At 50.3% G+C, this 27,023-nt stretch overlaps 1 protein-coding gene across 2 annotated transcripts in view; it reads left to right on the top strand.

The window, feature by feature from the left end:
* Positions 1 to 27,023, top strand: part of LOC119978732 (sodium/myo-inositol cotransporter 2-like) — a 265,078-nt gene that overhangs the window by 51,920 nt on the left and 186,135 nt on the right. For both annotated transcript variants that reach the window (XM_038820565.1, XM_038820564.1), the window contains exons 6-7: positions 294 to 398; positions 18,181 to 18,286. In XM_038820565.1, the coding sequence (XP_038676493.1) occupies positions 294 to 398; positions 18,181 to 18,286 (211 nt within the window). The remainder of the gene's footprint in view (positions 1 to 293; positions 399 to 18,180; positions 18,287 to 27,023) is intronic.

Below are 27,023 nucleotides of genomic sequence, written 5' to 3'. Positions count from 1 at the left end.
CTGTATCAGATGAGAAAACAGGAGAGCTGGTTATTTTGCTGATAGACTGACTAGTCATCTGCTTCCAATTATGGGGGGAAGGCCAAGTGCCTTTGAATGCAGACAGGTGGGGGAATGATAAGAAAGATTTTGCCTAATCAAGATCAAAGTAATCTGAGTAGGGATGCTATACCCATGTGAGAACAATGAATACTGGTCTATTTCTTCTGTTCATTCTCTGTACTTTTGATTAATGGTTAATTTCCAATTTTCATGTTTTCCCTAAGATGAGTGAACATATTCTCTCTCTGCAGGTCACCACCATGCCTGAATATTTACTAAGACGATTTGGAGGCCAAAGAATTCATTTTCTTATAGCTTTACTTTCTCTGTTTGCCTACATATTTACAAAGATTTCAGTGAGTTACTATGATTTTTCTATTCCACATGAAAAGCGTGTTAGTATTTCTCAATATATCCTTGGTTGAAATATGAATGGAACAAATGGGAAAACATGCGTTTCTGCTCATACCACACTGTGACCCAATGACATTCAGTGTATGCCTAACACACAGTATCTTTCACCATACTGTACCACAAAAACAGTATCTCTCATAATACCCTTCATAGACTATATTGCATACCAGCCCAAAGTCTTGTTATCCCTCCTCTTATCATACTCCCAACACATTGCTGATCCAACTAGTCTTTTTTTTAAATATTTTTATTCAGAAAAATTTTCAATTCTAACATGCAAAATAGTCAGACAATATTTATACATTTTTAAAATTCAACGTATCACCACAATCCAGCCCCACCTAATCCAGATTTATCCAGAAATTCCCCCCACCGCCCCATCCCCTGGGTAATTGCTGAAGACAACCAGTTCTTTAAAGAAGGTAATGAAATGGCAGCCACCTTATGGTGCATTTGGTCTTTTCTAAATGCAGGAATCCCGACAAATCCCCATCCATGCTGAAGCTTTAAGCGGTGCTAATGCCCTCCATCTGAACAAGTCTCGCCTCCAGGCTAATAGAGGCGAAAGCCAAGACATCAGCATTTTTCACCTCCTGCAGCCTGACAAGTCCGACACTCCAAATATTGCCACCATTCGACGTGGCTCCACTCTAACTCCCAAAATCTCCAACACATGCCAAAGAAGGAAACCGAAAACTTAACCAGCTTAGGGCAGGACCAAAATATCTGGAAGTGGTTCACCAGCCCCCTTGACTAACGCTCATATCTATCCTCTACACCCAGAAAGAATCCACTCATACGTGCCTTGGTCAAGTGGGCCCTATGCACCACTTTAAACTGTATCAAACACAATTCTGCAGCCAAGGGGATAAAATTGACCCGATGCAGAATCTCACTCCCCACCCCCTCTTTTTCACATTTCCCCTTTACTTCCTCCATTGAAGCCCTCTCCATCTCCATCATCTGCCCATAGATGTCTGATATCCTCCCTTCCCCTATCTGGTCAAAGATAGCATCTTATCCATAAGTGTATGTGCCGGCAGGAAACAAAGAGAGTTCTTTATGCATAAAGTTTTGACCTGCAACTACCTGAAAACATTCCCTCCGAGGAGTTGGAACTTCTCCACCAACTCCTCCAGCCCAGCAAACCTACCTTCCACAAATAATTCAGAAACCTCTAGGTCCCCCTCCATCTCCCAGATCCTACAGGACAAACCCATCCCAGTCAGTACAAACCTATGGTTCCCACAGATTAGCACCAGTAACGACATAGACCCTATATAAAGTGCTATCTGAATTGATTAATTTTCTCAGAGTCACTGGGCTTGAAGAGATCCTGGCCGAAGAGAATGGAAGAGGAGCAGTAACAAGTGCCCTCAAGCTTGAACCCATATGAGAAGCCTCCTCCAACTGCCCCCAAAATGACCCCGGATCCTTAAACTACCTTCACACTTTTTCAGTATTTGTCACCCAGTAATAGTACATCAAATTAGGTTATGCCAACTGTCTATCCCTCTGGAAGAAAGAGTTTCGATCCGTGGGGGGGGTCTTACCTGCCCAAAGAAAAGTCAAAATGAACTTGTTGACCCTAATAAAGATTTGGGAAGAAAGGCTGGGAGACATCAAATCACAAACAAGAACCTTGGAAGAATGTTCATCTTAACCGTCTAAACATTTCTCGCCAAGGAAGATGGGAGGGCAACCCACCACTTCAAGTCTGCCTTCACCCCCTCTACCAGATTGGCCAGGTTCAATGTATGTAACAAGGCTCAGTCATGAGCCACCTATATTCCCAGATGCCTAAAACTAGCCCTGGCCAGTCAAAAAGGTAGCATTTCCAGATCAGCTCTCTGCCTGGAGGGTCCACTGGAAAAGCTTCACTCTTGCCCACATTCAATACATATCCTGAGAAGGAACTAAATTTACTAAGCACCTCCATTATTTTCCCCATATTAGAGAGAGGGTCAGTGCAGTGACATACAGCAACAAGTCATCTGCATTCAGGGACACCCTATGCTCCCTACCTCCCCTCTATATATACTTCCGCCCGGCCGATGACCTAAGTGCAATAGCCAATGGCTCAGTCGTCAAAGCAAACAGTAACGGGGAAAGTGGATATCCCTGCCTTGTGCCCTTAAATAACTGAAAGTACCCCAAATGCAGTGCATTGGTACGGACGCTCACAGTCAGATCCCTGTACACAAACCTAACCCACTAAATGAATTTAGGCCCAAAGCCAAACCGCCCCAATACCTCAAAAAAGGTACCCCCACTCCATCTGGTCGAATGGTTTTTCCACGTCCATGGAGATGATTACCTCTGGATTAACCCCTGACGAGGGCGACAGCACCACATTCAGAAGTCTCTTAATGTTGGCCAACAACTGTCGATCCTTAACAAATCCCATTTGATCTTCAGAAATTACCCGCGGCAGGCACCCCTCCAAACAGGTTTCCAGCACCTAAGCCAACAGCTTTGCATCAGCATTCAACAGAGAGATGGGCCTATACGACCCACACTCCATGGGATATTTGTCCTTTCTCAAGATTAAGGATATCGACACCTGTGCCAGCGTGACCGGTAACACCCCCAGGGACAGTCAATCATTAAACATGTCCAGCAGCTGTGGTCCCAGCTCAGTCGCAAACTGTTTATAAAATTCCGCAGCGAATTGGTGCCTTCCCCAATTGCACTGTATCAATACGGTTCATAATTTCCCCCAGGCGGAGCAGCACCTCCAGCTCCTTTCCTCTTCCCTTTCCATCATCGGAAAGCCAACCTATCTAGAAACTACCATAGTCAAGTCTTCCTCCGGAGGTTCAGACATAGTCCCCGGTAAAAGGTCTCAAAAACCCCATTGACCTTCTCTGAAGCAGAAACCAACCGTCTCCCTGAGTCCTTAGCCTGGACTATCTCCTAAAAGTCCGCACGCCGCCTCAACTGGTGAGCTGTTAAATGATTGACCTCCCCATACTTGTAAAAGGACCCTCTCGAACAACGAAGCTGGCTCACCGCCTTCTCCATCGACACCAAATCAAACTCCCTCTGAAGCTTCTTCCTCTCCACTAACAGTTCCGCTGTTGGGGCAGCAGAGTATTGACAGTGCACCTCAAGGATGGAATCCACAAATCTCTGCCTCTCCGCCAGCAAGATTCCCCTTATCTTCAGATCATAATGTCTCAGTCCAGTTGAATAGATATAAGAAGCATTGTTTATTTCTTTAAGAACTAATTTTGGTACATTTACGCAAATTTAAATCAAAAACCTTTTCTGTGTACATTTAATTGTCCTTGAGATACTGAAGAGTGAAAGCAAAAACTTCAAAATAAGAGTGACTCCAGATTTACAAATTAAAAGTATTTCAACAAAACGCCTTTTTAAAAGTGATTTTCGCAAATGTTTCAAGGACCTCCGACGGCTAAAATTCTTGTCTCTAATCAGTCAAATGGATCACATTCTTAAGGGAATCCTTATCTGGGTTTAGCCCCTTACTTAGTTTCATTGGTTCTAATTCGCAGTTGAGACCCCCTTGATTCTTTCAGGAAAGTGTTAGTCACTTAACAGGTGATAGTTTAATTAGACATCAACCAATTACTCTAAATTAATAATCTTTCCCACATCTCTTGTCCTATGTTCAAACTTCCTATGCCACGTCTGGTTTCAGTTACAAGATTGTTTCAAACTCGTTGATTGTACCCTCGTATTGCTTACTTGCAATACATTATTTGCAACATTTGAGACTGTCATGGACAGTATTCAAAAGTTTAGCCAATTTTATAACTCACTGATATTTCTACAGATTCAATAACTTTCAAGAATCCTTTTATTTTCCAGTATATTTTAGTTAATATTTTAAAGGACTCCTCTCTATAATAGTTGAATCCAACACCGCCCTACCATGAATTTTAAAGAAATTGGGTGGGATTCTCTGACTCGGGACTGGGTCGGAGAATCGCTGGGCGGGGGGGTCGCAATTCACGTGACGCTGCCCCACACCATTGGCGCCGGCACGGTCGGTGTGGCGCTGGTTGGAGGCTGCTCTATGCAGACCCCCCTCCCGGCTATTCTCCGCACGCGATGGGCTGAGTGCCCACCAAGATAGGCCGAGTCCCGCCGGCGCCGTTCACGTGTGGTCCTACCCATTGGGACTTCACCATATATGCTGCAGGGGATGGCTTGGTGGGGGGAAGGGGGTATCCGCACGCAGGGGGGGTCTCCACGGTGGCCTGGCCCACGATGGGGGCCTACCGATCGGCGGGCGGGCTTATCCTGGTTGGGACCTATGTTACTCCGCGGCGGTCCCCTGTATCTCTCCGCCATGTTGTGTCGGGGCCGGCGCAGAGAAGGAAACCCATGCGCATGCGCAAATTCGCACCGGCCATACCGTGCAGGTGCAAACTCGCACCGTCTGTAGCGGCATGCACAGACCTGTGGCGCCGTTCTGATGCCGGTATCAGCAGCTGGAGCCGTGCCGTGCTGGCCCCTTGTGCGGCGCAGAATCACTTCTCCTGGGGGCCTGTTGACACCGTCGTAAAACGCGACGGCGTTTACGACGGCGTCAACACTTAGCCTCAGGATCAGAGAATCCCATCCATTATCTCCCCCCTGATGACCACCTTCAATGCTTCCCATAACGTGGTAGGTGAGACCTCTTTGTTCTTATTAAAATCCACATAATTTCCAACAGCAGAAGCTATTCTCTCACAAAACCCCTTGTCTGCAAACATTGCTGTAGTCAATCTCCATGGGGGTCGCTGAGCGCAGCCCATCTTCAACCACATATCCACATAATGTGGGGCATGATCTGATATTATAATCACCGAGTACCCCAGCCGCACAACCCCGGGAGTAAAAACTTCCCCACTACAAAGAAATCAATACGGGACTAGACCCGATGCGCATGCGAAAAGAAGGAAAACTTATTGGGCGGGATTCTCCACTTCTGAGACTAAGGGCGGGATTCTCCGATTGCTGATTCTGAAATCGCATTTGTGATTGGCCGATGAATCCGTTTCAACGTCGAAATCGGGGGCGGCACCTGTTTTTGGTCCACCCCCTCCAAAACGGCATCATTGGTGAGTAGGCCGCGTGCCGCACGCCATTGGGACGGCCTTAGAAAATCACCTGAAGGCCCTCCCCTGATGCTCTGCCCCTGATGGGCCGACTTCCCAATGGCGTGGATCACCTGTGGTCTGAGGTTTCGTCAGTCTCGTGTGGAGGTTGTCATAATATACACACAAGTATATGATGGTGCATAGACACACACTGACTGACGCACTGAAAGACCAATCAACACACAGAACACAGCAGCCAATCACCAGACAGGGCACGGTCACTATAAAGCCAGAGGGCACTAGTTTTCCTGCTCATTCGGGATGCAGCCTCTGAGACAGCCAGAGCCCGTAATCAGTAGCACGAACATCTACCATGTGCTAGCAGTATAGGCTGGTCAGGTTAGCCACAGGTCTTCAGTCAACCTAACATAGTGTCGACCCACAATGTAAGTATGGTTAACAGCTCATAGTTAAATAAAATAGAGTTGTACTTCTACAAGTGTTGGTAGCCTGTCTCTCTCTAGCTCTGGTAAATGCAGTCCTCGCAGACCCAGCATACCCAACACATCAGAGGTTGTGGACTGTGTCCAGCGGTGCCACAGTCGGGGGGCGAGGAGCTGGTCCACTGGCCCGGAGGGGCTTCGGCGGGGGCTGGGGGGACAGGTGGTGGGTGATGCATGGGTGGCGAGGTGGGTTACGGGGAGCTATCTGGCAGGCCAGGTTAGCACGGAGTCGGAGCCATGTTGTACGACACGATTGCTGCAGTTCGCCGCCTTGCGCATTCATTGCTACGGACCCGGCAATTCTCCGCCCGTATCTGTAGTTAAAGCTGGGGGTTTTATATGGCATGGCTGCTAGCCCCCCCACCGGGTGGAGCATCGGTGCGGGGGCGGTGCCGACTTTTTGGTTGCAATACTAGATGCATGCTCCGGACATAGCCTCAAAATCGGAGAAACCAGCCCTATGTGTTGACACCAATGCAGAATTTGTGTAATTTCACAACAGAAAAACTGTTGCCGTATTTGGACCTATTCCGCTATTGTTAAGGGGCTAGCACCGGCGCCACATGGAACACAATCAATTCTAATGGGAAATGATGTCGGATTTGTCGGTTTTGCGATTGACACCCAAAGGCTGACAAGCTGCAGCCACATATAAACATTTCTCCCCCCACACACACCATCCCAACCAACAAGATAGCAGCGAGGAAAGTAGCCCCAAGGTTTACAGATGCTGAGCTGGAGACCCAATTGGATGCAGTGGAGGAGAGGCGGATTACCCTGTACCCTGGCCCGGGAAGGAGGCTGCTAACTGCTGCCGTTCGTCGTGCCTGGGCGACAGGTGGTAGAGGTCGTGAGCGCTGTCGGCAACACCATGTGGACGAGCCACCAGTGCCGGAAAAAATTGCACAACCTCCTCAGGGCAGCCAGGGTGAGAATGCCCTAGGCACTAACCCCGTCCCACACACCCGTAACCCTTGGCCATGCCCCCCTGCCCCGCTCCTGCTGGAGGATGGTCGAACCCCTACCCTGCACCACATGCAGGTACCCATACCGGCTGCTGAGGCCTGACCCACCCCCTGGTCTACATGTGTCGGATTGTCCACCATTGTCGTTTTATGTGTGTGTGTCCACCAGGAGAAGGCTGCACACAACCACTGGGAGCAGGAGAAGAGCAGGGGGCCCTCGACATGGTTGGTGGCCTGGAGGAAAGGGAGATCACCGAGGTGGAGCTCGGCGGTGGGTGAGGAAGTGAGACCCCCAACAGAGTTGCAGTTCCTTGTGATACATATATCAGCATCTCCCCAACACCACCCCCACACCACCCTCACTCCTACACCACCGTCAAACCAACACCACCATAACGGCAACACTACCCTCACCCCCACACCACCCTCACCCCGACCCACACCCTCACACCCACCAGCACCACACGCAGCCCACGGTCTAATCATTCATCTTGTCTTGTGTCTTGCAGGACCTGCTGGAGATGGGGCAGTTCCATCTGGCGTTCCCCCACCCTCAGCTAGTGCCACAGCCGGAGCCCCCCTTGAGTCCGGCAGTGATGACAGCAGCTTGGACACCAGCCGTCCGTCCGAGACTCAGGAGATCTCAGAGATTGGGACTTTCTGTCACAGCTCTCTCCAACACGCTCCACCATCCCAGAAATATTCCCTTGGTTGGCCATGGAGTGAGAGGCTCCTGGGACACTCTGGTGCAATCACAGTTGACCTGGTTCAGCAGGTGGATGTAGGAACTCCCAAGGGGGCGGATGGGCGGATGGCAGGCCAACCTGAGGAAGTAGCTGCCGTCCAGACGGGTCTCAGGCTTTTGGAACAGCAGACCCATCTGCAATTGTGGAGGTGCAGTCGCAGAGCCAGGGACTACATGAGTGGTTGTCGGCGAGAATCCAGCACCTGCAGGTGCAGTTGGAGGATTCCAACCGCATGCAGGAGCAGGAAGCAGTGCTGACCATGCGTTGACCATCCAGGCGGTGGAGGCATTGGGGGTGATGATTTTGGCTGTGGATCTGAATGTCCAAGGCCTGGGGCATTCTGTGCAGGTGCTGGCCGAGGCCCAAGACAGGGTTGCCGCCTCACAGGCGATCATGTCCCAAAGCCACCTGGAAATTGCAGTGGCAGTCCTGAGCGTGCCCCAGTCACAGCAGGCCATGGCTGGGAACGTTGCCGGCATTGCCCAGACGCTGGCTGATGTGACATAAACCCAGAAGGTGGTGGCACAGTCGCAGCGTGATGAGGTGCAATCCCAGACGGAGGGGGTCCACTCCCTCTGCACCATGGCTGCGATAGTGCAGACCCTGATCGAGACCAGAGCGGGCCTCCAGGACTGGCAACGCCAGGTGTCGGAGGAGCCTCGGGATAGCTCTGCATCCAATCCCATCCCCTGGGGGCTATCGTGATGGAGGAGGAGATGCTGGTGACTTCCGCAGGGGAGGTGGCAGAACACTGCAGCACCTTGGACTCCCCCTTACTAATAATAATAATAATAATTGCTTATTGTCACAAATAGGCTTCAATGAAGTAACTGTGAAAAGTCCCAAGTCGCCACATTCCAGCGCCTGTTTGGGGAGGCAGGTACGGGAATTGAACCTGCGCTGCTGGCATTGTTCTGCATTTCAAGCCAGCTATTTAGCCCACTGTGCTAAGACAGCCTTCCTGTCCCTGCTGCATCTGGTGGGCAGCGGGCAGAACAGGGCGGCATCATGCCACCTCGGACACCCGAACACAGACCGACCCATCCAGGCCCAGTGCCCCAGGAGACGTGGGCGTACGTGGAGAGGGGGGAGGGGGTGCAATGGGTGGATCCTGTGGGTGGCCCATGCTCCTCACCCTCCTCTCCCCCCAACTGTCCCCACCATCGCCACTCCGGGATCTGATGGGACCGTGTGATGGAATGGCCAGCCCGCATGCAGGGATCACCCAGGTAGACGGTGGAAAGTGCTACCGTGGGCAGGAGTCAGATGTTGTCGTACGATGTGGAGCACCAGAGTGCATTGCAGAGTGGGTTGCCATCATCCTCCATCCCATGAACCAGACCTGTTGTTACGGCCAACCCAGGGTCCCCACCCCACTGTGCGGCAGGTATGTATCACGGAGGGGGATGCAGGCGGGGGGGGGGGGGGGGGGGGGGGGAGTCAGGGGCACAAATGATTGGTGTGGGATTGGGATGCGGTGTCCGTGCCACTGGCTAGTCCCACCCTCCCTCCTAGACGGTCAACCTTAAAGCGATCAGAGTTTCCTGTGCGCGTTGGCCTCCCTTGCCTGTCTGGGCTCCATGTTCTTCTAGCAGATATGTTGCACTGTCTCACTGCTCAGCCAGAGTCTCCGATGGCATGCCTGGTCCGGCAGGTCCTTGAATGACACACGAGGCCTCATGTGCCGCCACCTTGTCACCTCCTCCTTCTTGGCCTGTTGGGCAGCCGGCTTTCCAACCTGGCCGGCTGCCACCTGCTCTTCTGCTGCCCTCTCCGCTGCTGCAACTTCCTCCTCATCCTCGAGCAGCGCTCGCTCATACAGCCGCAAGGCATCCCCTAGGGCTGCAGCTTTAAGCAGGGAAGCTACCATTGCTGGTTTTATTCAAATATCCATTGTCTGCAGGGGGTGAAAGGTCGACCCCCTGTGGTGTAGCGTGGTGCATACCCCCGTGCCCAACCAGGTCCACTGGGCTACATGATGGCCCCAGTTGGCACTGTGGGATCCACCCCTGCATGTCCCTCCCCCCCCCCCCCCCCACATCACCATTGGTGCCGGCACCCTGGAGTCGTCTGGCCCTGGCGCCTGTCCCTGATGCCAGAGTTACCGTTGGCTGGCATTGCCCTAGCCAGGGGCTACTGTGGGTGTTGCCCTGGGTGGGCCGCTGGCGGGTGGCGGCCGGCTAGTGTGGGGGGGGGGGGGGTTGGTGCCGGGGTGGGTTTGGGGTTGGTGAGACGGGGGGGTGGCATGCGGAGGTGGGGACACCCATGCGGCCGGTGTCACTGCAGAACCAGGGGCCAAGGTGAGTGGTCAGTGGGTGGTCAGCAAGTTGGCCGCCGTGATGGCGGTCCATGCCTGAACACCGCCCCTGTCCCATGGGGGTTAATCCTGGCCACTCGGCCTGTCTCCTCATCCCCACCCTCTGCCGGGCTCGGCAGGGCACCCCCCACGCCAGCCAACAGGGCCAGTGTCCGGGCTGACAGCCTGCAGTCGCTCCTCTCCGGGTCCTATCTCCTCTCTCTCACTCAGCAGCCACCAGAACGATTGCACGATTTTTAAAAGCACAAGTGAACCATGTAGTTGGGAACTCGGCCCATCAGAGGCGTAGAATCGTGGAAGTCCCGGAGAATACCCGGCCAGGCCCGCTAATGACATGTAATTGTTTACTATGCGTGCGTTCCGGTATGCAGACGCCAATGGCGAGGTGACGGAGAATCACGATTTGGCATCAAATCGACGCGTGCCGTGATTTTGGTTTTGGAAATGATTCTCCGCTCAAACGCCTTTCCTGATTTCAGTGTTGGCCAATGGAGAATCCCGCCCATTTTTTCTCAGATTTCTAAATCTCCACGGCTCCACCCTGCCCCATCTGCCACATAAACACGAACAGCTCCTTTATCACCCCCGATGTTGTAAAGGATTTGGGGCTTGACCTGTCCAGCCTAGGTCCCCCCCTTGTAATCAACCGCTGAGAGTCAAGCTCGGGATGGCCGCCAACACCTTCTTCATGATGTCCTTGTCATCCCAATTCAGTGCATATACATTTACTAAGACCACTGGAGCATCTGCCAACACTCCACTCACTATCATATATCTCCCCACTGAGTCAATCAAAATATTAGCCACCAAATGGGTCACCCTCCTGTTGATTAGCACCGCAGTCCCCCTCGTCCTTGCATCAAAACTCGAGTGGAATACTTGCCCCACCCACCCTTTCCACAATTTTGTCTGATCCCGAACTCTCTGATGTGCCTCCTGCAAGTAAACCACATCGGCTTCAAACTTTTCAGATGGGCAAACGTCTGGGACCTTTTAACTGGCTGATTTAACCCCCTCACATTCCATGTAACTAGCCTGAAAGAGGGCCTCTGGTTCCCTTCCACTATGATCAGCCATATTTCACCTGCAGGGTCCAGGGTCCCAGGTTTGATTCCGGGCTTGGGTCACTGTCTGTGCGGAGTCTGCACGTTCTCCCTGTGTCTACGTGGGTTTCCTCCGGGTGCTCCGGTTTCCTCCCACAGTCCAAAGATGTGCAGGTTAGGTGGATTGGCCATGCTAAATTGCCCTTAGTGTCCAAATTTGCCCTTAGTGTTGGATGGGGTTATTGGGTTATGGGGATAGGGTGGAGGTGTGCGGTTGGGATGTGGTTTTTCTAAGAGCTGGTGCAGACTCGATGGGCCGAATGGCCTCCTTCTGCACTGTAAAATTCTATAAATCCAACTAATACCTGCTCCAGGCCCACCCAAGATGGCCACTGTCACACCCCCCCCCCCCTCCCCCCCCTCCCCCCCCTTGGATCAGTACATAAACAAAAAACCCTAATTGTCAGCAATCTACCCCTTCCTCCAACCCCCCCCCCCCCCCCCCCCCCCCCCCCCCCCCACCCTATAGGTAACCAGCCGCAGCTCTCTCTCCCACCGTTAACTAGCATACCCGCAAGCAGGGTGACCCCTCAGTTATAAGGGTTAGGGCACAGACTATACATACCTCTTCACATTAAACACATGTTAACACCATTGAAACCTGCCTCTGTGCTCTGTCTGATGGGTGTGGGAATGGGGCAGTCAGTGATGGCCACTGTGAGTGAGGGATGGTGGACAAGTGAGGCCCAGTGGGTGGAGTGTGCAGACCCACCCCCTCCCCCGACCGTCCCCATCACTCCGTCCCCAGCGATTCGACAGGGCCATGTGATGGACTGGCCAGCTCGCATGCAGGCATCACCAAGGCAGAAGGTGCTACTGTGTGGCATGAGTCAGACATAGTCTAACGATGTGGAGCACGGAGCTCATCACAGAGCAGCATCATCCTGCATCCCATTGACCAGACCCGCTGTCACTGGCAACCCAGTGTCCCAGCTCGTAGTGCTGCAAGTATATATAACGGAGGGGGTTGTGCATGCGGGTGGTTTGGTGGTGTGGGAGGTGAGGGTGTTCTGTAGTAAAGTTGTGTTTTATTGTGGTGTCTGTGCCCTGCCCATCAACCCCCCTTCCCCCTAGTTGGTGAAACGTGGGTTGACTAATGTGTCCCATGCCCACTGGCCCTGCCGATAGCGTAGTGCGGCCTCCCATGAATGGTCAGCCCCATTGTCCCCCTCTCCCTCATCTGACGAGGCCTACCCTTGCTCCTCATCCTCCTCCAGCCCATCGCCCCTCTGCTGGGCTATATTGTGGAGGAAGCAGCAAGCCACAACAGTACGCCCGACCATCCTGGCCTCGTACTGGAGGGCCCCTCCAGAGCGGTCCAGGCACCTGAAACGCATCTTCAGGTCCCCGAAGCACCTCTCGACAACACCACTGGTCGCACAATAGGCATCATTGTAGCCTCCGTATAGGCATCATCAGCACCGCAGCTGGGGGGGGGGGGGTGTCACTCGAACATGTCAGGGATGACAGATTGTGCCAACACAAATGAGTCATGTACACTGCCCGGGAATCAGGCGCAGACATGCAGGATCCTCATCTGGTGGTCACAGACCGCCTGAACGTTTATGGAGTGGTACCCCTTCCTGTTCGTGAACAGTGGCCTGTTATCCACCGGTGGCCGCAGGGCGACATGCACCGCATCGATGACCCATGGATCCGGGCATCCTGGTGGGCGCGGTCCACAGGGTACTGGATGTACCGGTCCACCAGGGCATACAGGGCGCCGATGCCTGTGAAATGCCGGGCAGGTGCCCACTCGTTGACTGGAAAGACCCCGTCGCATAAAAGTTCAGCGCCACCATCACCTTGACGGCCACCGGAAGTGGGTGTCCTCCCCCATTCCCCTGCGGTGTCAGGTGTGCCATCATGTGCCATCATGTGGCAGATGTATCAGACAGTCTCCCTGCTCATCCGCAGTCTCCTCCTGCAGGTCCTCCTCCCACAGTCCAAAGATGTGCGGGTTAGGTGGATTGGCCATGCTAAATTGCCCTTAGTGTCCAAAAAAAAGGTTAAGTGGGGGTTACCGGGATGCTCTTTGTAAGGGCCGGTGCAGACTCGATGGCCGAATAGCCTCCTTCTGCACTTTAAATTCTATGATCTAAGAAGTAGGCTTACATTAACACTGAAATTAAGTTGTTATGAAAATCCCTGAAGGCACCCTTTTTCCCACCACAAATTAGTCGATGCACGAGTATACCCTGTATACCTGGGAGAAGAAGGAGAACTCCTGGTATGTGAACCTCCATCGACCCACTACATCATCTGCTCCATAAATGCGTTTAATTATTTTGCCATATTTGAGGTCTTCCCCGATTTGCGGTTTGATCTGTCCGTCCATGGGTCCTTTATACAGTTAATGTCCTCCCCCCATGATTAGTCGGTGCATATCTATGTTGGTTGATTTTCTTTCTAAATTCCCAGTTGAGAGCATATACGTTAACAAGGACCACTGGTGCCCCATCCAGGACACCGCTGACCATGATGTGCCACTCCCCCCCCCGGGACGGTAACCATCCTTGTCTCTGTAAACACCGTCTGCCATGATATGCAGACACACACATAATGATATACAGACAAGCAGCTAATGGACACAGAGAACAGGACATGACCAATAAGCAGGCAGGACACTCAGGGGTGGGATCTGACTATAAAAGACACAAGGCACTCACACTCCGCTTCTTTCCACTGATGAACATCTAGAGAGTCAGTCAGGGATGTTGTTACAATCTCACACCTCCACCACATGGCTAAGAGCTAGTCTGGTTCAGTCAGACAGAGTAACCACACTTAAGTTAGCAGAGAGTCGAACTCACAGAGAACTGTGCTAACTGTGCTATTAGTTCAATAAACCTGATTGAACTAACTTCAAGGTCTGGAGTATCTTTCTGATCTAAGCTGCATCCAGTTGCAGCCAGTGTTAGACCAGTGTACCTAACACGACATGATACCAGGATACTACTAATTTAAGGTGGCTTACCTCAGTCCATTCCGTGACGACCAGCAAATGTATCCCGGCACCATGGAGAGGATTCAGGCTCCTCACCAGCTCAGGACCTCCGACAATCTCAGTGCAACTGGCGGATATTCAAGCAAAAGTTTCTGCTGCACATCGAAGCCTCAGACCTCGAGGGTGCGTCTGATGCAAGAAAGATTGCACTTCTCCTCTCGACAGCGGGTGATCAAGCCATCGAACTCTTCAACTCGTTTAACTTCACCAAAGGCCAGGACAAGATAATGTTTCAGACCATCCTGGACAAGTTTGATAGTCACTGTGAAGTGGACACCATTGAAATCATCGAGCGCTACATATTCAAACAACGTCTTCAAGGTAAAGATTAATCTTTCAATGCCTTCTTAACTAGCCTCCGCCTGCTAGCGCTATCCTGCAACTTTGGTGATATTGATGACTCCATGATCAGAGACCAAATCGTGTTTGTAGTTCACTCTGATCCTCTGAGAGAGCAGCTCTTAGAAATCAAGCACATGACCCTGCCAGTCGCTATTGAAACATGCACAGTGCATGAGCACGCACAAAATTGGTATTCCCAATGCAAATTGGCTGAAAATGAGAAACTTGCCTCCCATGAGGCAGTGAGCATGCAGGCCATCTCCCGGATGCAGTGCCTCAGCATTGAAGACAGCGGCCATTTTGCGGGCTTTTCCCGGAGCCCCACGCATGCGCGATGCGAACAGGATAACGAAGCGGCCGACACCCACACTGCGCAGGTGCAGACGTTTGCTGACCACACTGGGCATGTGCGGCGACGTACGCCGCGTCACGATGCTGACGTCATGACGTGCCTGAACTGTGGCAACGCCCACTTAAAGGGACACTACCCTGCAAGAGGCAGGCTATGTTTAAACTGCGGGAAGCCTGGACACTATGCAGCCTTGTGCAGGTCTGCATCACCAGTCAGAGGCCAGCGCTCCCAATTCCGACGACGGCGCATCCAGAATATGCAACGATGATTACAGGATTCTGATCAGTACAACGGATTCAGTACAACGGATCCAGAGGACGAGTGCCTGGAGTCCGCCTACCGAGTCGGCATTATTACCACACATGAACATGCCACACCTAACTCATCTTGCATTCAATCCATCCTTGCTGTGGATTCGGAGGACGAATGGCGTGCGGTGATACAGGTCAACCGCTGCTCCATCCAGTTCAAGCTGGACATAGGTGCTTCTGCCAACTCCTCTCACAGGCAGACTTCAAACACATCAAGAAGCCCCCCAAGGTCCTTCCAGCAGCCTGCCAGCTCCTGGACTATAACGGTAATGCCATCACGGCACTGGGGTCCTGCCATCTACTCGTCCCCAACCGGAGTACCCATGCACGGCTAAGGTTTGAAATTGTCAAGCCGGACAGGGCATCCCTACTGGGAGCACATGCCTGCAAAAAGCTAAACCTGGTGCAGCCGGTTTATTCAATGACATCCTCCAATGTGATCTTCAAGCTGTCATTGACGACATCCTCGCTCAGTATCCAGATGTGTTTGACGGGATGGGCAGTTTGCCATATCGGTACAAGATCCTACTGCGACCTGATGCCAAGCCAGTGGTCCATGCACCACGCCAGATCCCGGCTCTGCTGAAGGAGCACCTGAAAGAACAGCTCAAGAATCTGCAGCAGCAGGGGATAATTTCCAGGGTAACCGAACCGACTGACTGGGTCAGCTCGATGGTGGTGGTTAAAAAACCCTCTGGAGACCTGTGCATCTGCATTGACCCCTAGGATCTCAATCAGAATATAGGGCGGAATTCTCCGACCCCCCGCAGGGTCAGAGAATCGCCCGGGGCCGGCATCAATCCCGCCCCCGCCATGGCCAGAATTCTCCGCCACCCGGGAATCGGCGGGAGTGGGAATTGCGCCGCGCCGATCGGCGTGCCCGCTGCCCCGATCGGCGTGTCCCCCGCGGCGATTCTCCGGCCTGCAATGGGCCGATGTCCCGCCGCTGTCAGGCCAATCCGCCGCCGCCGTTTCAACCACCTCTCATGGCGGCGGGTTTGGCGGCGCCAGTGGGCCCCCGAGGTCTTGGGGAGGGCGTGGGGCGATCGGACCCCGGGGGGTGCCCCCACGGTGGCCTGGCCCGCGATCGGGGCCCACCGATCAGCGGGCGGGCCAGTGCCGTGGAGGCATACTTTTTCTTCCGCCGCCGCCACGGCCTCCACCATAGCGGAGGCAGAAGAGACCCCCCTACCACGCATGCGCCGGTGGTGTCATCAGTGGCCGCTGACGCACCGGCGCATGCTCGAACCGGTGAAGGTTTTTCGGCCAGCCCTGACGCCGGCCGGCGGGCGTCAAAGGCTGTTGGCGCCGGTTTTGGAGCCAGTCGGCTTGGCGCCAACCACTACGGTGCGGGCCTAGCCCCTAAAGCTGCATCCAGTTACAGCCAGTGTTAGACCAGTGTACCTAACACGACACTGTCCTCCTATTAAGCAGACCCTGACTTTCGTCCCGTAGCAAGAGTGGTATGCCTGTCCCATCCCGCCCTTTTAACCCACAATTGATCCGTCTACCTCAGGTGCATATCCTGGAGGAAGACTATGGCAGCTTTCAAAAGGACGGCACGGTAGGGCAATGGTTAGCACTGGTGCCTCATGGCGCCGAGGGCCAGGGTCACTGTCCATGTGAAGTTTGGACATTCTTCCAATGTCTGTGTGGGTCTCACCCCCACAACCCAAAGACATGCAGGATAGGTGAATTGGCCACTCTAAATTGCCAGTTAATGGGAAATTTTTTTTTAAAGAATTTGTTTAAATGTTAGTTTTCATACAAAGGTTCACACATGTGCAGGCAATTTCTATAAAAAAGTAGCTCTTTGGATTTATTTACATTGATCAATTGAGGGTGGCAGCATACTCAAAGTGATTTCCTTCAGTTGTCAGTTTATCTTTTAACAATAATCTTACCAAGGCAACATTATCTGCTCACTTAGTGTATTTGTGCATCCCGGACATCAATGTGGGGTCTTAAGGGATTTCATAGTGCCAGAAAATGGGTGTAGCGGAGCCTAGTTTTGCACCCTATATACTTCATTGTAGCCATCCTGCAAGACACTGGGCGGGATTCTCCGACCCCCCCGCCGGGTCGGAGAATCGCCGGGGGCCGGCGTCAATCCCGCCCCCGCCGTGTCCTGAATTCTCCTGGACCGGAGATTCAGCGGGGCGGGAATCGCTCCGCGCCGGTTGGCGTGCCCCCCCGACGATTCTCCGGCCCACGATGGGCCGAAGTCACGCCGCTGTCATGCTTCTCCCGCCGGCGTGGATCAAACCACCTACCTTACCGGCGGGAGCAGGCGGCGCGGGCGGGCTCCGGGTTCCTGGGGGGGGGGGGGGGGTCGCGGGGCGATCTGGCCCCAGGGATGCCCCCACGGTGGCCTGGCCCGCGATCGGAGCCCACCGGGCGGGCGGGCCTGTGCCATGGGGGCACTCTTTTCCTTCCGCCTTCGCTATGGTCTTCACCATGGCGGAGGCGGAAGTGACCCCCTCCCCTGCGCATGCAGGGATGACGTCAGCAGCCGCTGACGCTCCGGCGCAAGCACGGACTTCCGCCAGCTGGCAAAGTCCCTTCGGCCCCGGCTGGCGTGGCGCCAAAGGCCTTCCATGCCAGCCGATGGAGCGCCAACCACTCCGGCACGGGCCTAGCCCCTTAATGTTAGGGCTTGGCCCCTAAAGGTGCGGAGACGTCCGCACCTTTGGGGCGGCCCGACGCCGGAGTAGTTCACGCCACTCCATCACGCTTGGACTCCGCGCCCCGCCAGGTAGGGGAGAATCCCAGCCACTATTGTGCATATCTTGAGGTTGATAGTTTGGAACGGATAATAGTGAGTTCGCAGCCCTTTTTACATAACCGCAATTTTTATTCCCATTGATTCCATACATCCCTGTGAACCCACTCTTTAATCACATGCCAGCCTGGAAACAAACAATACATAAAACTGTCCCACAATATACATGGTGTTAGTGAAATATTTTTCAGCTTGGTTAATGTTACTAAATAAAATGTTTTATTATGGTGTATTTTGCCCAGGTTGATATCTATGCTGGAGGTATCTTTATAAATCTTGCTTTACGATGGGATCTGTACCTTTCTGTGATTGGATTGCTTATCATTACTGCAGTATACACCATTGGAGGTAGGTCTGCCACCCAGCCAATTATTCAAGCAGGTCAACAAGAATTTATTATTATTGAAAATGTGCCATTCTTTGAATTTTTGTTTTCTTGAGTCGTCGCTTATTTGTTTGTCACGCATCTTTAATGTTGCAGTCCCAGCTGATGTTACTACTGGACAGTCAGGTCCCAGAATAGAACCCAGCTTGTCAGATCCTAACTTTTTTTTTGTTTAGAGATGTGGATGAACAGAGTCATTGGACTGCCAATTAACTTTTAACAAAAGAATAAAACATTTATTGAACAAGAATAGATTTGCTTTAATACACCTCTTCTTCACCCCAGCTATACCTTTACAGATATACACAGATATGTAAGCATAACATTAGTTGTAACGTGTACCTTATAGGCTAATGGTCACAGTAGATACAGTCAATGTAAACCAATAAATGACCTGTGGTCAGACACACCACACTCTGAAACCAAGTGACAGATGCCACCTAAAGCAGATGCTATGGATCTCTTATCAGCTCCTTATATTCTAATGTTCTCAATAAATACACATTCCATGTGAACCAGTGAGTGAAATATGGTCGGACTCACCACACTTTGATACCAAGTGACAGATTTCATCCAAAACAACTTTTGCTGATTTCTGTTTAAATCACCCCAGGTGATTGTTGCACCAACTGGAACTCTGACTTTCACATGAGGGTTTCCAAACTCTCTTCTTCCAAGCAATGGTTTCTCTTTGATGCCTTCACCAAGTATCCACATCCAGGATTTCAACCGCTCCTGTCTCTATTCCTCTGCCCTGGAACACCATCTGTAGGATCCTCCGTTTCGCCGGCAGCGCACCCACACCCGCAGGTTTCCCGATGGCGATGGTGTGGGATGACCACAATGGGAAACCTCATTATCCGGCTGTCGTAACAGAGGATCCTGCTGCCGGTGGAGCATGCTACTCTGGATAACGGGGCTTACAGAGAATCCTGGCCCATGTGTATTCAAGCTTCCACGCAATCTCTCAGGTACCCTGCCACACCAACAGAACACCACTGCTTCACAGACTCTACTAAAGTGTCACCAATCTTCGGATTACTTCAGATATCTGGAGGGGGCAGGATTCTCCGTCAGCTGACACTGAAATCGGGAAAGGCGATTGGGTGGCGAATCGGGTTTGATGCCAAAATAGTGGCCGGCATTGGGTTCACACCAAATCGCAATTCTCTGGTCCCTCGACAGTGGCGCCAATGCGGTCCACTCCTCATATACAGTAAATGCCATTTGTATATCATTAGCGGGCCTGACCTGGTATTCTCTGGGGCCTCTGTGATCCTCTGCCTCCACTGGGGAATTCCCAACGGCAAGGTTCACTTGTGCTTTTAAAAATCGGGAAACAGGCACCGTCGCTGATGAGGTAGAGAGAGGAGGTAAGGGAGGTAAGACACACAGAGGTGCGATACTAGTGGGGGGCCTACCAGGGCCGAGTGTTGGATGACAGTGGGATGGGCTGTGGGAATGGGGTGAGCCCCCAGAGGACTGAGGCAGGCCATTTTGGTGCACATCCCACTGACCACCCACCGTGGCCCATGGTTCTGCAAAGTGACACCGGCCATATGGGTGCCCCCAACTCACTGCCCCCAGCCACCACCCACCACCCCTGCACTGGCCAATCTGGCATACCACCCCAACCAACCAACCGCCACCCACTGGCAGGGCATCACGCGCCCCACCCAAGGGCAGCGCCCACAGTAACCCCTACAGGGTGATCTCGGACACGGGCCGCGGAGCGTATCGCTGGCATGGGCAGCGGCAGCTGATGGCACCCCAGCAGTAGGGACGGGCAACAGGGCCAGAAGCCCCCCAACAGTTCCAGGCACCGACAGGGCCAGCAGTGTGTGGGACGGGGGAGGAGGGGGACATGTGGGGGCAGGGTTCACTGAGCCAGCCGGGGTCACCACATAGCCCATTGGACCTGGTTGGGCATGGGAGCATGCACCATGCTAACATGTCAGCCTTTCACCATCTGCAGACAATGGATATTGGAACTCAACCAGCAATGGTGGCCTTCCTCCTCGTTGGAGACGGCTGTGATGGGCAGTGTCGGCACCAGACTGGTGCTCTGGGATGTCTCTGGCTGCGGTTCGAGGCTCCCAATGTGACCGTTTCCTCCTCTCCATCCTCGCTGCTCTCCTCCTGGGGTTGTGGTTGGGGTCAGGGGAAGGATGCACCAGAAAGGCCCGCCTCATTGCCAGGTGATCAAGACACATGACAAGACAATTGATTGGACTGCGGTTCGGGATGGTGGGTGGTGGTGGTGGAGGGGGCTGTGTGGATGGTGTTGGGTATGGGGGTGGTGACACACGTGCCATGGGAAACTACAACTGAGCGGGGTCTCACTTGCCCACCTGATGCCGCTCTCCGCCTCGGTGACTGCCTTCTTCCGGTCCTGAATTCCTATCAACTGACATTTGAAAGCCTCCCACATGCCAGATGTTGATTTACCCTCAAACATCCGCCCCCAATCTAGATTTTTCAGTTCCCGCCTAATATTGTTATAATTAGCCTTCCCCCAATTTAGCACTTTCACCAGAACAACTCTTATCTTTATCCAACAGTACCTTAAAACCTACTAAATTATGGTCACGGTTCCCGAAATGCTCCTCTAGTGAAACTGTGACCACCTGGCCGGGATCATTCCTCAAAACAGGTCCAATACGGCCCCTTGTTAAGTAATGGGTTAAGAGACATTGCAATTAGTTGTCTCATTTATGTTAAGTGTTCAATGATTGTCTCATTTATGTTAAGTGTTCAATGATTGACACTGATTTGTAAAGGGGCTTCAAGTGGCCTCTGGATCTGGTGATATGTAGAGTTCTGTGCAGAGTCAGTTGCAACAAATAAAAGTGTGTTGGTGAAAAAGGAGCGGAACTTTTGCCTCTTCATACCACAGCATTTAATACGACTAACAATTGGTAGCAGAGGATGGTTGCTGTGTAAATGTGAAGGGTTAAAAGATACGATTTTTCCAGATCAAACCAAGGAGTGAAAAAAAAGGGGAGGTATGGCTGAACCCAGGACGAAGATGGCTGGATATGACTATCCTCCCTTATTTTCTGAAAGGGAATCATACGACCAATGGAGAAGTGCGGTAGTTATGTGGACTAAGGTAACTGCTTTAGGAAAGAGAAAACAAGGTACAGCATTGGCTCTTTCTTTACCATATGGCAGTAAAATCCGAAACAAAGTGCTTTCTGAGCTGGTGTTGGAAGAGTTAGACTCAGAAGAAGGTCTGGCGACTTTATTACTTTATATGGATAAGATTTATAAGAAAGATGACTTGTTAAGTGCGTATGAAGCATGGTCGGATTTTGATAAGTTCCGGAAAATGGAGGATTTATCTATGGAAGACTATATAATGGAATTTGGCAGACTATATAAAAGGCTGCAGAAACACAGGCTGGAATTTCCACAGTCTGTGTTGGCCTTTAAATTACTTGACTGTGCTCGAGTAAGCAACATGGATAGGCTCCTGGTTTTGACAGGAGTTCAGTTTACGGATAACGATACCTTATTCGAACAGATGACAACAGCTTTAAAATACTTTCTGGGGAAACATTCGATTCCAATGGCTCTGATGACCCAAATAGGTCAGCCTGCAATAAGGCAGAATATGGAAGATACACTACTAACAGGATGGCGAAATCGTATGGCTACGAACAGGCCTCAAGACTATAAAAGAAGACCGAGACAAGGAAATTATGAAGACAGAAACCCAGTTAGAACCTACAATAGGAGGATGAACCCCAGAAATGCACGGGGCATGATAAATCGATGTTTTCGATGTGACTCTCAATACCATTATGCTTTCAACTGTCCAACTCGTTATGATAGCGTATTTGAAGCGACACATGACACGGAAGAGTCAGAAGAGGAAAAAGATAGTGACCAGAAAGAAGGCATTGTCCCATTAACAAGCTGTTTTACGCCGGTAATTAGGGTGTTGGTTGCAGAATCCTTCAACTGTGCTGTATTGGACAGTGGCTGCACATCTACTGTGTGTGGGATTGACTGGTTAAAATGTTATCTGGACTCCTTGGATGCTGAAAATCGTAACAAGGTTAAGGAATTTAAAAGTTCCACAAATTTCAGGTTTGGGGATGATAATACTCTGAAGTCGCTGAAAAGAGTGGTGATCCTTTACAATATTGCTGGAGTGAATCATTTCATTAGCACGGATGTTGTATCAAGTGAGATACCTTTCCTTCTGAGCAGACCGTTGATGAAGAAAGCACACATGAAGCTGAATATTGAACAGGATAAGGCAACAGTTTTTGGAAAGACGGTGGACTTACAATTTACACAGTCGGGACACTATTGTATTCCATTATTGACAAATAATATTTCAAGTAGAGTGGTTAAGGGTGTGTTAATGGCAGTTGATAATGTGACTTTAGCTGATAAAAAGCTTGTTGTAGTAAAACTGCATAGGCAATTTGCACATCCGTCTCCTCGGAGGCTGAAAAATTTATTAAAGGATGCAGGGGTAAGGGATGGCGACTATACTAAACTGATAGAACAGGTTAGTGATCGCTGTGACGTTTGCAGGAAGTACAGAAGGACACCAGCACAACCGATAGTAACCCTACCTTTGGCCAGGGATTTTAATTACATTGTGGCCATGGACCTTAAGATCTGGGATAAAGCACATAATAGATTTATTTTGTATTTTGTAGATTTAGCAACCAGATTTAGTCAATCAACAATTGTACGAAGTAAAGTAAAGAGAGTAATTTTGGATCAAATTGTGGAAAAATGGATCGGGACAGGAATGGGTCCATCAGCAAAATTCTTTACGGACAATGGGGGAGAATTTGCTAATGATGAGTTTAGGGGTATGTATGAAAACATGAATATCAGAGTTATGAATACGGCTGCAGAAAGCCCATTTAGTAATGGTGTCTGCGAAAGAAATCATGCTGTTATCGATGACATCCTTCGGAAGATTTTGGGAGATCGACCAAACTTCACGCTAAATTCAGCTTTAGCATGGGCGGTACATGCAAAGAATTCATTGCAGATGGTTGGGGGCTATAGTCCTTATCAATTAATGTTTGGTAGAAATCCTAAAATTCCCTCCATTTTGGATTACCAGCCTCCAGCTTGGGAAGGGACTACAATTAGCTCAGGTTTTGCTGAACATTTAAACGCATTACATAGCAGTAGATAAGCTTTTTTGGAAGCAGAAGTCGCAGAGCTTTAAGACATAATGTACGGCCATCAGATGCCGTTTTTCAGCAAGGAGACATGGTATACTATAAGAGAGACAATTTTAATGAATGGAAAGGCCCAGGGAAGATCATAGGCATTGCTGGCAAAACATTTATTTTGCAACATGGTAATCAAACTGTTAGGGTACATTCATCAAGGATAATGGGTACCGATTACAAATTTTCAAATTTAGACAGAGCAGACAGACATGACGAAGAACCAGAGTCACCTGGTACGCATGTGTTACAGAACTATGAGGACCAGTTAACTGATATAGTCAGGGTTTCTGTAGAGGAACACAACACTTCTGATAAATTAGATCAGGCCATTTTTCCGAAAGGACTGCCAAAGGTTGGTACAAAAGTGACATACTTGCCTGAAGGGTCTAGTCAATGGAAGGATGCAACTGTTATTAGTAGAGCAGGGAAGGCCACTGGAAAGTATAAACATTGGTTGAATGTATAGCATTCAGGGGAGGAAGTTAAGACAATGGATTGGGAAAACGAAGTTCAAAAATGGAGGGCACAGAAACGCAGTGCTAGTTCAGATAGTACATCGGATAGTGAACAGGTTCACAGGAAAAGGTCGAGAACTATTGAAAGGACATCCCGCTACAGAAGAGAAAGATCAAGTAGTAGCAGTACAGAACGAGATGCCAGGCAAGAGAGGGGACGTAGTTTATCAAGATATCGGAACAGAAGTAAGACTATGAATACTAATAGAAGTAGAAGCCCACATGCACATGAGATTTTGGTGGCTTCAAATAAATTAAATGAAAAAGTTATCAGAGATGGTAAACAGCAGGAATTGCATAGTTGGAGTGAATTTGGGGTATACACGGAAGTACCGGATAGGGTACAAAAAGCTCTATCCCACAGATGGATTTGTACAGAAAAGGTTCTTCCAGATGGAACTTATAAGGCAAAGGCTAGGCTTGTGGCAAGGGGATTTGAAGAAAACTTAGAAGAGCAGGACTTAAGGGTAGATTCACCTACAGCAGGGAAGGTTATTTTAAAGATCTTCTTGGCTCTATTAGCCACAAAGGCATGGGAATGCAAATCTATAGATATAAAAGCTGCCTTTTTGCAGGGGCATCAGTTCCAGAGAGACATTTTTCTCCGTCCTCCGAAAGAAGCAGCTAACACAGAAAGGGTACTCTGGAAGTTGAACAAATGTGTATATGGATTAAATGATGCATCTAGAGTGTGGTACTTTTCGGTAAGGTCAGTCTTGTTAGGCTGTTGCCAGTTGAAAGCAGATCCTGCAATGTTTTACTGGCACTATAAAGGAAATCTTGCTGGCATCTTTATGATGCATGTCAATGATTTTTTGTGGGGTGGGACTAGTGATTTTGAAGCTATTGTAATAGAACATAGACCATTACAGTGCAGTACGGGCCCTTCAGCCCTCGATGTTGCGCCGACCTGTGAAACCATCTGAAGCCTATCTGACCTACACTATTCCATTTTCATCCATATATCTGTCCAGTGACCACTTAAATGCCCTTAAAGTTGGCGAGTCTACTACTGTTGCAGGCAGGGCGTTCCACACCCCTACTACTCTCTGAGTAAAGAAACTGCCTCTGACATCTGTCCTATATCTACTACCCCTCAATTTAAAGCTATGTCCCCTCGTGTTGGTCATCACCATCCGAGGAAATAGACTCTCACTGTCCACCCTATCTAACCCTCTGACTATCTTATATGTCTCTATTAAGTCACCTCTCAGCCTTCTCCTCTCTAACGAAAATAACCTCAAGTCCCTGAGCCTTTCTTCGTAAGACCTTCCCTCCATACCAGGCAACATCCTAGTAAATCTCCTCTGAACCCTTTCCAAAGCTTCCACATCCTTCCTATAATGTGGTGACTAGAACTGCACGCAGTACTCCAGGAACGGCCGCACCAGAGTTATGTACAGCTGCAGCATGACCTTGTGGCTCCGAAACTCAATCCCCCTACTGATAAAGGCTAGCACACCATATGCCTTCTTAACAGCCCTATTAACCTGGGTGGCAACTTTCAGGGATTTATGTACCTGGATGCCGAGATCTCTCTGTTCATCTACACTACCAAGAATCTTGACATTAGCCCAGTACTCTGCATTCCTGTTACTCCTTCCAAAGTGAACCACCTCACACTTTTCCGCATTAAACTCCATCTGCCACCTCTCAGCCCAGCTCTGCAGCTTATCTATGTCTCTCTGTATCCTATAACATCCTTCAGCACTATCCACAACTCCACCGACCTTCGTGTCATCTGCAAATTTACTAACCCATCCTTCTGCACCCTTTTCCAGGTCATTTATAAAAATGACAAACAGTAGTGGCCCCAAAACAGATCCTTGCGGTACACCACTAGTAACTGAACGCCAGGATGAACATTTGCCATCAACCACCACCCTCTGTCTTCTTTCAGCTAGCCAATTACTGATCCAAACCGCTAAATCACCTTCAATCCCATACTTCCTTATTTTCTGCAATAGCCTACCGTGTGGAACCTTATCAAACGCCTTACTGAAATCCATATACACCACATCAACCGCTTTACCCTCATCCACCTGTTTGGTCACCTTCTCAAAAAACTCAATAAGGTTTGTGAGGCATGACCTACCCTTCACAAAACCGTGTTGACTATCGCTAATCAACTTGTTCTTTTCAAGATGATTATAAACCCTATCTCTTATAACCTTTTCCAACATTTTACCCACAACCGAAGTAAGGCTCACAGGTCTATAATTATTAGGGTTGTCTCCAATCCCCTTCTTGAACAAGGGGACAACATTTGCTATCCTCCAGTCTTCTGGCACTATTCCTGTCGACAAAGACGACATAAACATCAAGGACAAAGGCCCTGCAATCTCCTCCCTGGCTTCCCAGAGAATCCTAGGATAAATCCCATCTGGCCCAGGGGACTTATCTATTTTTACACTTTCCAAAATTGCTAACACCTCCTCCTTGTGAACCTCAATTCCATCTAGCCTGGTCGACTGAACCCGAGTATTCTCCTCGACAACATTGTCTTTCTCCAGTGTAAACACTGACGAAAAATACCCATTTAACGCTTCCCCTATCTCCTCTGATTCCACACACAACCTTCCACTACTATCCTTGATTGGCCCTAATCTTACTCGAGTCATTCTTTTGTTCCTGATATACCTATAGAAAGCCTTAGGGTTTTCCTTGATCCTATCCACCAACGACTTTTCGTGTCCTCTCCTCGCTCTTCTTAACTCTCCCTTTAGGTCCTTCCTGGCTAACTTGTAACTCTCAAGTGCCCTAACTAAGCCTTCATGTCTCATCCTAACATAAGCATTCTTCTTCCTCTTGACAAGTGCTTCAACTTCCTTAGTAAACCACGGTTCCCTTGCTCGACAACTTCCTCCCTGCCTGACAGGTACATACTTATCAAGGACACGCAGTAGCTGTTCCTTGAAAAAGCTCCACATTTCGATTGTACCCATCCCCTGCAGTTTCCTTCCCCATCCTAT

The sequence above is a fragment of the Scyliorhinus canicula genome, chromosome 15 (assembly GCF_902713615.1).
Source record: "Scyliorhinus canicula chromosome 15, sScyCan1.1, whole genome shotgun sequence".
In the NCBI taxonomy this organism is placed as follows: domain Eukaryota; kingdom Metazoa; phylum Chordata; class Chondrichthyes; order Carcharhiniformes; family Scyliorhinidae; genus Scyliorhinus; species Scyliorhinus canicula.
The sequence above is the reverse complement of the archived record's forward strand: the minus strand, read 5'-3'. Positions and strand labels throughout refer to the sequence as shown.